Below are 17,003 nucleotides of genomic sequence, written 5' to 3'. Positions count from 1 at the left end.
CCCCACCGATTCTCAGGGAGGGAGGAAGATGGTAATAAAATCCTCCCCCTTTCTCTCCCCCAAACACTGCTCTCTTTGCTAAATACACAGAATCTGACTTTAACCTGGTTTAACCCCTGAATGTGTCTGGAATGTGCTCATTCTCTCCAGCCTTAACGTATCATGTTTTTTAGGATTCCAATGAGGCAGCCTCAGGTGAGGAGACTTGATGCCTGGGCACTTCAGGAATCTGAGAGGAACCGAGCTATCTTTAATTTTTACAGGTGACTCAATTTTGGTTGTGACCAGAACTGAACATAAAGCTTTCAAAAGCTTCAATGTACACATTTATGCATTCATTACACAGTGTTAAATCTAATTTGTTCTTTTTACTGTCACAGGAAGCACATGTTTAAAGCAATCTGTTTCCTCATGTGAATGCTTTCCTGTCTGTTTAAAAAAAATTGCGACACACTTTACCCTGAGTAACCAAGAGGTGATCATAAATATCCCTAAATAGCATTAAACAGATATGAAAGACATTAACACTTCCAGAATGCCAAAGTAGTATTAAAAAAAAAAAATTCTAACAGACGCTCCTAGGTCAAAAAGTGAAATGTGTGTTTCCTGAAAAAACACTCATCAGAATCATAAATGAACTGTGGGGAGAAAAGTGAGGTGTTGCTGAATAACCCAGGATCCTCTTGGTGAGGAACTTGGCAACCCATTGCCAAAGGGCACTTGCCATAAAAAGCCAAATGGAAATGGAAGTTTGATGAAAACCAATATCCTTTGTAATCCACAAGGTGGCAACGACTACAAATGAGGGGCGACTCTTGGAGGAAGAGGTCCAGCCAAAAGGGACCTTTCCTGAGGAACTTCACGCGGGGTCTGGTTTTGCTGTACACTGAAATCGGCTGGGAAGAGATATTTGTTGTGAAACGTATCGGTCATGCTCTCTCTCCTCCACCCCCTTTGGCAGATGTTTTTTTTTTTTTTCCCCTTTAAATGCAAGAATTCATGAATCAGCCCTTGCAAAAATTGTTTTAGGTTTCCCACAGCTGACAAGCAAAAATACTTTTTTTCCCCTAATGAATTCAGCAATGGCATTGAGAAAAAACACATTACTAGGCAGCAAAGGCCAGAATCCCCCAATTCTTTGACTTTCCCTGAAAACGTCTGCTTAAATAACCCTGTTTAATGTTAGAAATGGACCTAAACAGTCCTAAACAAATCGAACTCTGTTTTACTTTAGAAGAGAAACAAACTGCCACACGCACCCCACCTAGTCAAGGCATCTTCGTCTTGTCAGATGAAGTCAAAACCCCAGGCCTAACCGTCTCTTTTCATGGGTACCAGACCCAGCCCTACAAAGGTAGACCCGCACATCACTCGGGAGCCCCGCTTCTGGCCACTTACAGGATGACGCTGATAGAACACGAAATAAGAAGCATGTATCTCCTTATCACTTAGAGGCAGGGCTGATTTAGGCATAAACAAATGATTGGCAGAGAGAATCAAATTATGAGGACTCCGTCATCTTGGCCTGATGTCCTCTTCCAAAAGAAAAAAGATGGGGTACGCCCTTCCAACACAAACTTGGCTGAGCGATGAAGTCGGATGATTAAAAAGGCTGACTAGGTGTCTTGGACGGATGGAGATACTACTGTAAGTACAAAGAGATACAGAAAGTGCTCACGATATTTCTTAAGTTCAGAAAAAGCAAGTGGCCTCCCTTAGGTAGAATTTTTCTGTATGCACTTGAGACCCTGGTGTAAGTTTCTGCTCTGTTGCTAACAAGCTGCATGTTTTTCTCTAGTGGTTACTCTGTTACCGTTGCCAGTGCTTATCACAATTATCATTAGCTGTTAATTTCTAGATACCTACAATGCCTCAAGGCTATGCTAAGCACATTATATATATTTTTTGTAATTTATTTATCACAGTATCCTTAGGAGGTATGTATATTTTCCCCATTTTTCAGGGAAGTAGTCAAGGATAATTACATCATATGCCCAGAGCCAGGTAGCTAGTAAGTGGCATAGCCAACTAAAAACCCAAGTGATCAGATTCCATGCTCTTAACCACTAGATGATACTGTTTCTATTACAGAAATGCTGTTCTGGAATGTCTGGATTTTCTAAGGGATCTGCCTGGGCCAAAGTTGTGCATTCTAACCAGTGACTTAGAGGTATTGAGGGTCATTCTACAGTGAGACGAAATTTCTGAATATTTAATTTATTCCATATAATCAAATACTTGCTAAATGAGCATCAGCCAGGTTGTCGAGAGCTTCTGGTCTACAAAGTGTCCCAAATAGCTACAGCCTCATGGTTAAGGACACAGAAAACCTTGAAGGCAGACTGCCGAGGTCACTATCCCAGCTCTGCCACTTACTAGCTGTGTCACCTCGGGCATGTTTCTTCACCTCTCTGTGTCTCCATTCTTTTATGCGTGAATAAACAGTAGTACCCATCTCAATTGGACGGTGTAGGAATAAATGACTGAATAGATGCAAAGTGCTCAGTGTGTGATGCAGAATAAGCACTATGTTAAGGGTCTGTTAGTACACTAACATGAGCTCACTAAGCAGGCACTATTTCTATCTATTTTATAGACCACAAAATAGGTTTGTGACCTAACCAAGGCCACTGAGTGAGTAAGTAGAGGATATTAGACACTAAATTAGGAAGATCTCTTTATTTCTAGTGGTGTTATCTGCACCCTACTCTACCACTTTTATTACTATATTCATTCACTGGAAATATATTTTGAAGTAATATGCAGAAGGCAGTGAGTTGAGTTTCTATGGGACAAAAAAAAGATGTATATAAAACAAGAAAGACCTTTACTCTCTTCAAGGCGGTTACAAGTGAGTAGGGGGATTCAGCATCTCCATAAGAAACCTAAAGGACAAAACATCCCCGTGTTACACTGGGTGTGATTTTATTTTTTTGAATGTACAACTTTCTCCAAAGGCCAGACCTGCTCTTTAAAATGCTAAGGCCATTCCCCAAATTGGGATGTGCGTGACGCTACGTTGAATTGTTCAATGATACATGGCATGTCTGGCTTTTAGTTTAGTTGAAAAATATGCTTTGAATAAGTATAAATGAAGAAAGAAGTGAATGAATGAATGAATGAATGAATGAAAGAAAACTTCTAAAAATGCTTTTTCCCCCTTCCACCTGGGTGTTTCCAGTTTATTATAAGGTTCCGCTTAACAGCTAGATTGTTGATGTAATTTATGAAAGGGAAAACAAAATAGCATTGTTTGTAAAATAATTACTTATTGGGGTTTGAATTTTGTAATTCCAACTATATCTGCCCATAATAAATATGCTTAATTCTGTCTTCTTCTGCCTAGCACTATCGACTAAGCTACAGATTATATGTGGCAACATCTTGCATACATTGAAAAATAAAATTCACATAAAGGTACTCTATGAGGAACCCATAGGTTTTGGTACTGAAATTTCACTCACGAAGCATATGCCTTACTATTAAGCATGACATAAGTGGCAGAACGTGTACCTTTTTATTACATAACAATACTTTCAAATACTACAACAGTTACAGAAATAGGCTTATTTTCCTATTTAGCTTCATGGTTGAAAACATTCAAACTGATTCAACAAGTCTTCATCACCAGGCCATGAATACTCTTTTAAAATCTCAGTTCCAGGAGAAATGAGACATGAATTAAGCACTGCTGCATCCTTAGACAAATTTTATTTTTATCTCCTCTGCTAACATCTCAAGCTATTAGACTTTCTTACCATAAAGCCCCAATTTTTATACTCCACTTATTATTGAATTATTTTGTACTTCAAATTCGTTTCATAATGAGCAAGCCAGAAAATATTATTGTACCCTGGGCTTATACACCTAAGCACCTGTGAAACAGCCAAATTCCCCAAACAGGGTTACTCGAAAACATTACCGCTAAGAATCAGCCACCTACTTGAAACTAACTGCCTTCTCACAGCAGCTAATGACACAATGATAAACTGTGCCAATTGGTAGAATGAAAGCCATTACAATATTATTATAAGTATAATCCAGGAGGCATATTTAGAATGATATGGGCTGGCAGGGAGGAGGCCGCGGGAGAGAGTTAGAAACTCTGTCTCAGATGATATCAAAATAATTGTTCCAAAACGGCATTTTTCTAAAATCCCTAGACGGGAACAGCAAGTGGTGACAGTGACAGGTTTTGTACGTGCATGTAAGGCAGGTACCACAAGGGTAATTTTTCTGAGAAAACGTAAGTCTTTCTAATATGAGTCCATGTTTCACAAAGGAAACGCTTTTTCATCACCATGGCTGAAAACAATTGACAGAGGGCAACACACCAAAAAATTTTCTTTACACTTGGCTACGAAGGGGGCTGCATAAACAAAGTTCCTATTCTTCTGTTGCACTGAACACTCAAAATAAATTGAGTGAAATGTAATCCACACACAGATCCTCCTCTGATTACTCTAGAAGTAAATGCTTATGGATCAAGTTTCAAGCCTAGCAGGATACTGATGATGAATTCCTCAGATGACAAAATTAGACTAGAAAGACAATAGTGGGTGCCCCTGATGCACGGAAATGGAATCCTTAAAAGGTTCTGTTCAAAATCGAATTTGCACATTCTCTCGGAATTCAAATCGATGCTTCTCCTTGAAACTTAAAGCATCTTTATTTCCAGCCCTGAAATTTTCCAAAATGCAGAATCTTCTGCACTACCTTCATTTCTCTGAAGAGGGAGTATAAGCTCTAGCAAAGCAGGAAACTCCTCAAATAGCTCTGCACCTATGCAACAGCTGTAACTAAAAAAAAAAAAAAAAAAAAAATCGGAATCATTCACATGCTGCTGTTCTGAGATAAAATACTGGAGTATTTAAAATTACAAACTTTGCACCGAGTTTTAGAAAAGCTCTCATTCCTTTTAAAATGAGCATGTTCGCGTATACACACATACACTGGGACAGTTGAGATCAAGGCTGAGAATTTCACGTTATTGCTTTGAAATGCAACTTTATGTTCAGTTTAAGAATTCAGTGCAATTTATTAAAATAAAACAACACAGCAAGTGTCTGTCAACAGCCTGATAGAATCTAACCTGCCTTAAGAAAATAAAACTTTGCTATTTTTGAAGAAACTCTTCATGCCTTCAGGATTATTGCTACGTGTTCATTCTGAGAGCATCTTATTTAAAGTCCTTGAAGTTCTATCTGACTTTGATTCATGACTTTCAAACAAAAAATTCAGAATTGCTTGGAAGCAAGAAGGCACACCTTGAAAAAGCAGAGTTGTCAGTGATCGGGGAAAAAAATGAGAAAATTTCCCAATGTTAGAAAATAAGATCTGTTTCAATCGATGAAATATTAAAAGTTTAAAATGATATTCAACCGAATATCAAGCCAAGCATCTCTATCATTCCACAAATACAAAATAAATGCACAGTTAAGCCAGACGCTGCAGAACAAGTTTTTATAATTTCAAAACACTCACAAGCCTGTCATAATTCTCTCTCTAGGTAAAGCAGCCTTATAGCAGCTTCTTAGTTTCTTAACAATTAAGCCACTCAGATGGAGCCCAAAACTTCACACCAAAATGTACTCTTCAGTAAAAGTGAGAAAATAAGGTTCAAAATAACAGTTCCCTGAAATGTATTTCTCCTTTCTCAACAAATGAGTCCAGTTTTACACTAAATGCTATTGTTCCGAAATTTCAACAGAAATCTTAGAGGGTGAAATATTGAAACCTTGGTTAAAAATAAAAGAACACATGGGGGTGGGAGGGGAGACACATCATTTGTACCACCTTAGAAGAGCTTGCTTAGTAGAATAATCAGACAAAGCTGGCTGAGAAGGCGTCTCCATTGTGGAAAGAGCTAGGTGGTCGTGTCTTGTTGGAGTGTTTCAGGCATACATCCTTTTCATTTGTAAATATAATCCCAGCAGAGCTCAGAAATACACAAACCTTTCACCCACAGTTAACTGAAGAGTTTTTCTTGTCCCTTATGTTTCTTCTCACTTTATATTTAAAATATACACACACCAGAAGACACCTTTTTAAGGGGAGCAGAATTGGATTTCAAGACAGGGAGGATAGTAGAAGAGAACCCTCATTATTCCAAAATTTGGAACACAAAATATAGAAATCTTTTAGAAAACTCCTCAGAGATTTGAATGCCTAATGGATTAGGTGTTTATATTTGTATGAATTTTATATGCTTTTTGAAATATTTTTAATGGAATAAGAACCCCCAATGAAAACTTAAATATAGAGATTCTCCTATAACCAGCAATTTAAAAAAAACACCTTAACTTCTGTAACCTATAACTGCAGTGAACAGGAAAAGATTGGTTAATGTACATGCTAAACTTCTGAAGCCTTTGGTTTAGTGACTTCAGTATTAACTGAACAAAAAAAATAAACACTTTCTTTGTGATGAATATTTTCTCGACTTTCAAGGTTTTCCCCAATGTCATGTTACATATTCCGTGTGAATTCTGTGAATAATTCTTTTGCCCTATTTGGGATGATTTAATTGCATTATCCTTCACCTTCTTTCTGCCTATACATTTTCATGACAAGCATAATTTTAATATCCACACTTCATATTTCAATATCACTCATTAGAAAATGGGCACACTATGTTTAAAGTTAACTATTGTGAGCTTTCCTAACATTTTAATGTAAACACCTACAGTTAAACTTTTTCACAAAGTATCTACTTCTCTAGGAATGAACTTTGAAGAGGCCCCCTCCTTTTATAGCTTATCTCACAATTGGCTTCTTCTAGACTTTTCTACACAGGATGGAGCCCAGGTGGCTGACACCTACTTCACTTTAGAATCGACATAAATTTTATTTTAGCAAAAGTTGTATTATCACTCAAGTTAAAATTTTGTTCTCATGAAAAAGCATCATTATGATTTCCTTAAGATCAATTTCAAAAGTGATGGGGGAAATTAGGTATTTTAAGTACTGAGTTTTTCAATCATATAAAATTTCTGGGCTTCTAATAAGATTAAAAAAAAAAAACAATTACCAACTTCTCTTTTAAATTGTTTGTGATTTCTTCAAGCATTTGAGACAAAAACCTTTTTTTCTAAAAATAGCTGAGGGTATAACCTCAACATCATGTTTGTAACCTTCAAATATGAAGGTTTTTATATAATGGAAAACACAGAGAACAGTTAATGCTGTCAGCATTATCCAACTTTGCCTGATATTCCTAAAAATCTCTTCCGTGAAGAAATGTCTCATCCAGACTTCAAGATTTTATTTTATTTAAAAATTCTTTCCTTAAAAAACTGGTTAACCCAGTATCTCATACACATTGAGTTTTTATTTTTCGAGTCTACCTAATGATTAACTCATATCTCAAATTTTCTTGGAGGGTCCAAATCTTATTTTAGATTCTTTAAGATAGTTGAGATTGTTTTCCTTAAAATTCATGTGTTCAAAATTATCTCTGACCACCTAACACAAAGCTTGTTAGATCTTCCTGAATTTAAAGGCAAAAATCAAACCAAAAAACAACTGCAATTTAACATAGACTTTCTTAAAAAGTGCAGTTTGAAAAAAAGATAGCCTGTAATAAGAAAAGTCATAGACTATTTCTAAAGATAAAACTTCATATTTCCAGAGAATTCTGAAGTTTCAGGGATTCTAACTGGGGATCTTAGTGAGACTGTCACTGAAGTTTCAAAATTGAATTAGAAGTGGAGACAAATTCCACCAATGTTTGAAGTAGAATGGTTGTAGTTGTTAATAGTTTCTGGTTAAATGTATATCATTTTGAAACATTCCAAACTATAAGAAGATGAAGATTTTATGTGTTTACATATTGGTGGGCACACTAAAGTTTCTGAAAGACAATGTCTTTTGTTTCTGTGTTTTTTCTGTGTGTTTGGAAGAAATATTTTTAAACGGCACCACATTAAAAAAAATTCTTTTTTTGCTTTCTAGATGTTAATGCTTCCATGTTAATTTCTAAGAATCATGGACATTTTGTCAAAAAATGTGATTTAACGCGGTATAATTTTCTCTGCACTAACTCATGATTCAATACGTATGACAATTAGGCTATACAAAGATAGGAAATTTGCTGGACAGAGCAGTAAAGTTGAAAGCTATTAAGTTCAAGATGATGTATGGTTTCAAAAAGAAAAAACAACATGTAGAAATCGAACAAAGAAGTTCACGTGCAGATGCAAGAAATTAGATAGGCAAGATAAATCCTCGCATCCACAAAAAAACAAAAAAAAACAAGCAAAAAAAACAAAGCTGTATTGTTAAAGTCCTATCAAAAGATGAGGGCTATAAGACATTGAGATGTGGCTGAAAAGAGTAACATGCTAAAATGGGAAGAGAGAGCACAAAAATGTTCCCCAGTACTAAGCAGGGCTCCTGTGGGCAATTAGATAGTTGTCAATTTCACACAGCCTTTCCTTTAAAAAAACATCACCCCAGCCCTAACTACAGGCCTCTGCTCTCCAAGGGGACAGACTCCCTTCCCTCCACTGCGCCTGTGCACCGCGACCCTGCAGGCTGGTTCTTCCGCCACCCTATCACTGTCATGCTTCCACAGTGACTCGAGGTCTCTAGACGCTGTGCACAGTACAAACACATTCAAGGATCCTGCCAGATCCATGGCACAATGTTGGGCCAGGCTTATGTTTTCTCTCTCCCACAGATGCTGCGGTTATTTTCAAAAACAGGGCCAGTCCAGCCCCTCACTCTCCCAATTTCCTGCAAAGATCCAGCCTAATGGCAGCAAGAGAAGTCCAGTCTCTGCCCCCTAGTCGTGCCATAAATAATATCTGATTACAGATGTTACCGTTTAAATTTTCTTCCTTTATGTTAAGGAAGAGAAAGGGCCCATTTCGAAAAGAAGAAGAAAAAAAAGTGAGTTGACAGAACAGATTGTGACAGATTTATTACTATTTATCATGGTAAATATGTATTGAAGAAAACATATAAATGTCTTTATCTAGTCATAATCACTCCAAAAGAAACCTTTTATTATCCCCAATTTTTTATTTGTCATAAAAATAGTCATACATATTGAAGTAAGTTTTAGAAGTAGCTCTTATGGGATAAAAATTATTTGAGCTTAAAAACAGGACTAAGCATGGCAGAGGTCTAAATATACAAAAATATAGATCTACTGGGGCAAAAGTGTTACAGTATCTAATACAGATCATCTCTTTAGATCAAATTGAAATATATATTTTGTGCAGTGATAAGACATGTGGATTTTGTTATCAGTAATAAGCAATCCAATTCATATAACAAAGCAACATAAACTAAGTTAAATTGCTATTAAAAGAGAGCTGAGATTTGTTTAAGTAATGACAATAAATAGAAGATTGGATTCTAAAATCGACCAAACTAACTTCTTCTTGCTTAAAACAAACAAACAAAAAACAAAACAAACAAAAGAATAACAAGGATAAAATTTCCATTTCAACTGAGTTTTCCTCCTTATCTTTCAAAAAAGCGTTCCTTATGGACCAAAATACCAAAATTTTCCTTAAGGACAATTAAAACGTTCAGCCAACATAAATTCTCAAAGGAGAGGAAACCCTAAGCTGACCACCAAAAGCCAAAAATTAAATAATACAAATTACATTTCCAATTCCTGATTTACTGGGAAGAAAGGAAAGATACTTTTATACTTCTGAACATTTGACAACGTATCAGCAACACATAACTGTCTTAACAGCAAAGGAAAAAACTATACCAGTGAAATTTTCTATAGTGGCCAGTTAGCTCTACAGAAATACTTAAAGATTTACAATGAATTATGAGAAATTGCTGTTGACAATGATTAAATGCATAGATAATATCTACTGCCACACCAAAGCACTCCTTAGAAACTGTGCAAATTTCTGCATAATTTTAGCACTGGAAAAAATAAACTAAGTTTATTTGAATATGAGGCATAAACAGTGTACTATAGCTTTAAGTTTTGCATGGCTTTTATAGCAAAGAGCTATTCTATCATTTTAGAACATTCAAAGGTCCACTTATTGTATTTAATACTGTCCGTATTAGGTTCAGGCATGTTTAAAATGTAAACAGCTGTGAGGACTATATCATTTGAAGTTGTTATAAAAGCTATTAAAAGCTAAAGTTTCATCTACATTAAATCTACCACAAATTTCAAGCTTAAAATATGCTTATAAAAACCTGCAGGGATATTAGCCAATTTCAAGACGACACAGAAATTCAAAGAATAAACCACTCAGTATGTTTTAAAATGACTTATTGGTAGTCCAAAGCGACTGTTTCATACACCATTGGCAGTTTTATTTACGCAATATTTTTATATATTTATGGATAATTTTGTGACGCTTCTTCAACATTACCGAGTCTATGATAATCAGCATACAAAATTTGTTTTTTCTCCCTGATAAGACTTATTCTGATATATTCGCTTAATAATTTTTTGGATGCACTGAACTGAAATCAAGTCAAACACACAGGTGTTTGGGTTAATCTAATCTCAGCACATTTGCAAAACCTATTATTCTTCTAATTTATTAAAAATGAAATAAAACTAATATGCGAACACTGATTGGTAATATTATTTTCAGAAATCTAATTTTATTTTAGAGTACAAGAACTCATAAGGCTCATTAGCATTCTTTTCAATGAATACTAGTGCCCTACAGAACACAGAATTAAATTAAAACTATATATATATATATAAATATATCATAGGAAGGAAGGAAGAACAAAAAAAAGGAGAAAGTAAGCAGGAGACAAGGAAAGAAAAGAGAAACTCATATTTTTATTCTACATAAGGGGGAAATTTCTAGAAACAGACCAGTTCTAAACAAAATTAAATTATCTAGGAGCTCGAATTTGAAAATATATATATATATGGATTGAAAATAAGATATCATGTATTTAACTATGATTACAACCAACTTTTGCTATGTTGGCAACTGGAGAGACCGCAGCAACCCCTGCTTATAGCACCAGGTATTAAAAAGACCCAGAATGCCTTTGGTTCCAGCTGGATTCTTCTAGTTGCCACCTGGTATTCCAGACACAAATGGCTACTGATGCAGCTACCTTTGCAGCCTTTATTCAGTCCCCTCTCTAGAAAATAGAGACATTCTCCCTGCACTCTGGGCTGAAACCCATGTAAATTTTTCCTAAATCCTCTCCACAAATCTCCTTTCGCATGCAAATCCATAAATCATCATAATACCGACAAAGAATTTAACCAACACGTGAAACTAATACTCATTCTCCTGAAAGCTCTGTGCAGGTAAAACTCCTCGAACTTCAGGCACCTTTTCAAGGCTCTCTTCAGAGCTTAACCAGCTGAGTATCAACACACCCACCCGGTCTTCCAGGATATGCAATTAATCACTCCAACGTGGGTCAGGTGGCTGGAGGTGCAGGGCATTCCCACCTCGGCCACATTCTAGATAAACACACCGCTCTGGCGGATGGAACCTCATTTACTCCTATCTCCTTGGCATCAATACAAAGCAGAACAAAATAAACAATATACAAAGCAGAAACAAGCAGTACTTACTGAAGATGGCAAACCTGGAGGAACTTTTCGAACTTTCTTTGTCTGAACCTCTGAAAGAAAATGAGGATGTTGTGAGGCCCCCTGCATGCCCATTCTCCTAACTAAAAGAGATTCTACCACGAAGCCATTTAGATCCGACCAGATTTTCTCAAATCGTGACTTTAGCAAAATGTCGGTACCGCTATCATCTTTTCTTCTGGCAGAAATCAAATCCTGCCTCTTTCATAAAAATGAAGAGATTTAACTTTTTAATGCTCTGGTTTTTCAAAGAGGTTCCTTAGATGGGCGGCCAAGAGAAAACAAGAAATAAGCATACACCAAAATAGTTCTCCTGCTACTATAAGTTAACATACCCACCCAACGTGTTACTGGGGTGGGGTGGTGGGAGAGTCATGAGCCCGACAGTTGAGCATAATTTTATGGTTTTTTAGGGGGGTGGGGTGAGGATAGTTTGAGAGGATGATATTAAGAAAGAAAGAAAAAGAAGAAAAAGCTACTAATAATCAACTCAGGCATTCAAACAGAGGAATACCTTACCCAGGGCACTACTGTGAAGAGGCCTCCTTCGGGGGTTATTGCTAGAATACTGATAATACTGGGAACCAGGTTTGGTGGGCGAAAGGGTTCCTGGGTTGCCCATATCCATGTCACCTCCAAGGAGACTCTGCTAAAAGGTTAAAAAGGAAAAACAAACATATAAGGTTAAGTTTTTACATTTGCCACCCTCCCCAACTGATTGTTAGTACTTAAACCAATGCAATAAAGGAAACAGCATCTGCTAAGCTTGAAACAATTAAAACCCAACATGACAGAAAGCGAAAGAAAAGCCCTCTAAGAAGCTATCCCAAAGTTTGTGAATTTTTAGTTCTTTACTTTGGAGAGGAAGGTAGGCAGTGATGTTCATTAAATGAGATTTTCATCTTTTAAGACGACTAACATTTTCATCTTATAAGTAAAGGGCATTTATGCAAGGCTAATATTTTCTTTATCTAGAGATAGGCTTATATCTGGGAACTAGTCATGCCCTTCCCTTAACAAGAACCAGGGAGAATCTGATTTTTCGAATGCACACCATTTCCCCCTGCTGCTCACATTGGGGGAGAGTGTAGATGCTCATTTCAGCTGGGAAGTCTGCCTCTCTGCATGACCCTCCACGAATTCACACAGCACCCCCAGAACAGAAAATGCCAACTGAACCAGGAGGAAATTCAAATTCTCAAACTGACTCCCAAAATTATAGAAATAGTAGGCATTCTAAGCTAACAGGAACACATTAAAGGACTTCAGAATGCCCTCTTGAGGACTATCAGAAACTAAAACACGTCCCCACAAACGAAACATTTACCTGAACACTAGACAACTTTCCCAAATATCACTAACTTATCATGGCGTGACAAATCACTGAACTTTCGAAAATGATGACATACGAAAAATTATATAATAATATCACAGTCTCTAAAAGCTACACAGAAACTTACCCATAATATATAAATCGCCTGATTATACTCTGCATTGAACACATTGTTCTTTTAATTATTCTGATATGCAAGAAAACAAGTGTAGATACTACCATTTATATTAAGAACAAATTTACTATTTAATAAAGAAATTTAAAAATTAAGTACTAAAAATCTAACTTTATCGTTACTTGTAATCAACTTTTACTGACTGAACTAATTACTGTCCTTGATAAAGTACAGAATGTGTTTTCCCTAATCTAAATTCTAATCACCATGTCACTCACAACAGACTTAGGGATGCTTCACTAACACACTATTCACATGCAAAATACTCTAAATAGGCCAATTATGACTCTGCCCCTGTTCCCTGGTTAACCCGCTGAGAACTGAAAAATTTCACAAGGCAGTCACCAACTAAAACAAAGGGTCCTTGTTTTAAATTAAGACAGTCTTTTTGATTCCTAAATAGCTCAACAAAGTGGCATGTCTTCTAGTGAAAGCAGTTGGTCAAATATGACCCATAAGCTGGAAAATCAAAAATTCAAACCTCCCCTTTCCACCGCCATATAGCTAAATATCATAAAGAGAACCTCTCTATTCCGAGGGGTTTTTGTGAGGGCTGGATGAGTCATATATAAAGGACTAATCAGCTACTGACAAGCTTGCCTTCACTGCTTCCAGTTTAAGACTTTTCCAAGGGACACATAATAAACATTACTTTAAAATAAAACTTCGAGGATGAGATTTTAGGATGGAAGGACATTTTGAGTATCAACTCATTTCGAATATCTTAATATTTACCAAATACCTGATACAACCAGATCATTTACCAGACAAAAATCTGACATCCGAATATTCAATTACTGCCTCTTCCGAATTTAGGAAAGATAACAAAATGCAAGGCAATGACAAACTAAAATAGAGAGCTCTTTAAAATAGTGCTCTATAAATCAGGAATCCAACAGTATAACATCAAATGATTTCTTTATCACTTTAGGAGTGGCATTTAAAAATTTTAGAATCTCAACCTGAAATTTCGCTCTTGGTAAATCTTACTGACAGTCTGTTTACTTAAGTCCAAGTTTTCTTTGCAATTTCCATCAATAAAGCCATGAATGATTTAAATCACAACCTCTTTACAGTTTGGGAAATCTACAAATGAGCCTTCATTTCATTGGAAAGAGGAGTTTGAAAATGATATTATTGATAACTCCGTAGTTTAGACATTACCCCTATTTCTGCAATTCTCTTTTTCTAAAATTATACAAAATATTCCAAAAAGGGCTGAGCGGATAGGTCGAAGTGCTTGCCTGTCTTTTTAATGAGCTTAACCATTGCTTAATTCTTGTTGGTCCTGGTGGCAAAGGTTTTCCCTCCCAAGAAAGTAGATGCATTCAATAGGTCAACATAAAAACAAACAGGCTTGCTGTACTGTGTTTGAGCAGCATTCACAATAGAGCTGTGAAAAATATAAAATGATAACTAGATAGCTAACTGGCTGTGGCTGACCTTATTGCTGTTAATTTTAAAGAAAGTCATTTCATGGGCCAGTTGTAAATAAATCACGCATCCAACTCTTACATGACATGAACTATGTATAGTGACACAGGACTCAGAGCAGATAGCACTTACAAACATTTAGGGGCTCGTGCTTATCCTTCTTTCTTTCTTTTTTTTTTTTTTTTTGGACAAAGCACATTCCTGTTTTTTTCTTTTTAGATCTGTTTGTTCCTTTTTCTCTTTTACTCAGACAATAGAATCATTCTTCTAAAGCATACCAAAATAAGCATTTCCTCACACTTAAAGGAGGCTCTAATCACCCCCCTAGGGAAAATTAAGATAAAAATATATGTGTCCCTATTGTAGAATACATTTGTAAATGAACAATGACCATTTACTATTGTCTGGCCTTTACATCACGCACTTAACTCTCTTCAGCTATGAGAAAGATAAAAAAATGTTTTCCACTGGCTGAAAACCTGAGTTTATGAATTTTAAAAAGTTAATGCCATTCAATTTACTAAGGTAAATTAAATATTGCACAAAATAGATATGGCATTCATTTATATACGAATTTACCTACATGTATATATACATATTTATATGCACACGTATATATGTATATACATATATACATACGTATCTGAAGACAAATTTATACTTAGTAAAAGTTAAGTGCAAAAGCTAAAGTCTACTTTCAAAATGGGCAACTTTGCCTTAAATAGGATTATAAAGGTTTTCGGGTTTTCACATTGTGCAAGCTCATGCTCTGCGGTTATGCTGGGTCCCAGGAGAGAGCTGCCTTAGTCTGCCAGGAAACACTGGAAGCAAGATGTGGCATCTCGCAGAGCTAACCTGTAAATCTTAAAGCCAGAGTTTAGCATTTTGTTTAACTGCCTGCAACGTGATGCGCCGATCTCTTCCCCTTATTCGCTCCTTATTTTCTTCCAAAGACCAACCATTTTGACTTAAAATACCCTAACCAAAGAATAAAATATACTGACTTTGTCAACTCGGTTTAAACATTTGGGGGTCCACCCTCTGCAATCAATTCTTCAGCAAAGGCCCAGTCCCAACATAGCCACTCAAATGCCAAATGCAGCCATTCTGTAAGGGGCCCTTTCAATGAAACGTTTTGTTTCACATCAGATCTGGGTCTCAGACTATCTTTCTAACACATTCTCAACCCTGCTCCCTGTTGCTTCTGTGGAGAGCTTTTTTAACATCCTTGATCAACCATTGAACTTTACTTATGCAACCAAGAATGCAAACCATGAATTAAACTTGGGTAACAGAAAAGCAGCATCTCTCTCAAATTAGATTTATAACTGAATGGTAATCAAAAATAGAACTAACTGCTTCAAGCTTAAATGATCAACTTTTTTCTTGTTAAACTAAAATCATCTTGCGCTGAACTATTATTTCATTTCAGTCAGCACTTTAAATGTAATGGGTGGGTGGTACATTTCTAAAAAGGAAGATTATATTTACCCTTAATTATAGATATGAGATCAGAATACGATGAATGCTGCTTTTTGGCTTATAATTAATTCACCTAATAGGTGGATGACCTTGAATTTCAGAGTTGGAATCTGGGAGAGAAAAAAAAAAAAAAAAGAAGTCCAGGGGGTGGGGGAATCTCTGGGGAAAATCAAATGTGACCCTGGTTTCTTAGGGTTTTCTCTGATTTTGCGTCACTCCCATTACGTTGTGATCCGATATCAGACACAACATCTTGGGGGGATGTTGGAGAACAGAGAAAAGCAGTCTCAGATGAAACCAGATTAAGCTCCTTTTCTGAACTATTGCCAAATGCTTGTGAGTCTAATTCATGTTTGGGTATTCTAGTACTCACACAGCTGCAATTCCATTCTTTCATCACAAACCTAAGTAATGTATAGTGGCTTTGTATAGCGAACTGACTCTTTATAGCCAGGAATTTTACAAGGCTTTCTGTTAATATGGAAATAAAATTCTGAACCACTCTAAAACTTACAAATGCGGGATATATGTAGAGCGATCTAATAGACTGCAGTGCCAAATGCAAAATATACATTGAGAAAAATTATAAATTAGATTTGTTTAAAAAACTTAATTCACAACCAAGGTCATTTTTACATAGTTAATTCTGCACAGAATTGGGTTTTCAAAGACACTGCTGAATAAGATTCCTAACAGCCATGGGGAAGTTTTTGCAAATCCCTGTCGAAAAGCTGCTGCTGAATTTGCCGTTTTGACCACAGAAGGGCCATTGCTGACTTACTATAGTAGCAGGAGGGGGTGATAATTTTGCTGCTGTTGGCACTTACTCTGCAACCCAGAATATATCTCGCACCAACGGGCAATGAAGAACACAGTATTTCCACCTGTCCGCTTTTGAACTTCAAAGCTCAAAACTGAAGGTCAGTCTCTGGACAGTCTTTATTCCTGATACCTGAAGGTCCAGGAATGTACCTTTATAGTTTATTTTGATTTGGTCTTATGCTTCAACAAAAGAGGAC

General features: G+C 36.4%; 1 protein-coding gene across 19 annotated transcripts in view; it reads right to left on the bottom strand.

Annotated features, from left to right (window-relative positions):
• The window catches only part of TCF4 (transcription factor 4), a 355,918-nt gene that overhangs the window by 117,282 nt on the left and 221,633 nt on the right, over positions 1-17,003 (bottom strand). For 13 of the 19 annotated variants that reach the window (XR_014252068.1, XM_082418477.1, XM_082418464.1 and 10 more), the window contains 2 exons: positions 12,080-12,209; positions 11,543-11,592 (listed from right to left, as the gene is read on the bottom strand). The exons of 2 other annotated variants lie outside the window; for them this stretch is intronic. Coding sequence is in view for 16 of the 17 variants with exons in the window: in XM_082418477.1 (XP_082274603.1) it covers positions 11,543-11,592; positions 12,080-12,209 (180 nt within the window). In the remaining variant the exon portion in view is untranslated. The remainder of the gene's footprint in view (positions 1-11,542; positions 11,593-12,079; positions 12,210-17,003) is intronic. 4 more of the 19 variants (XM_082418478.1, XM_082418481.1, XM_082418468.1 and 1 more) reach the window with 1 other exon arrangement.

Source organism: Balaenoptera physalus, assembly GCF_965194825.1.
Source record: "Balaenoptera physalus genome assembly, chromosome: 12".
Lineage (NCBI taxonomy): Eukaryota > Metazoa > Chordata > Mammalia > Artiodactyla > Balaenopteridae > Balaenoptera > Balaenoptera physalus.
Note: the sequence above shows the minus strand (reverse complement) of the source record. Positions and strands in the feature narration are given on the sequence as shown.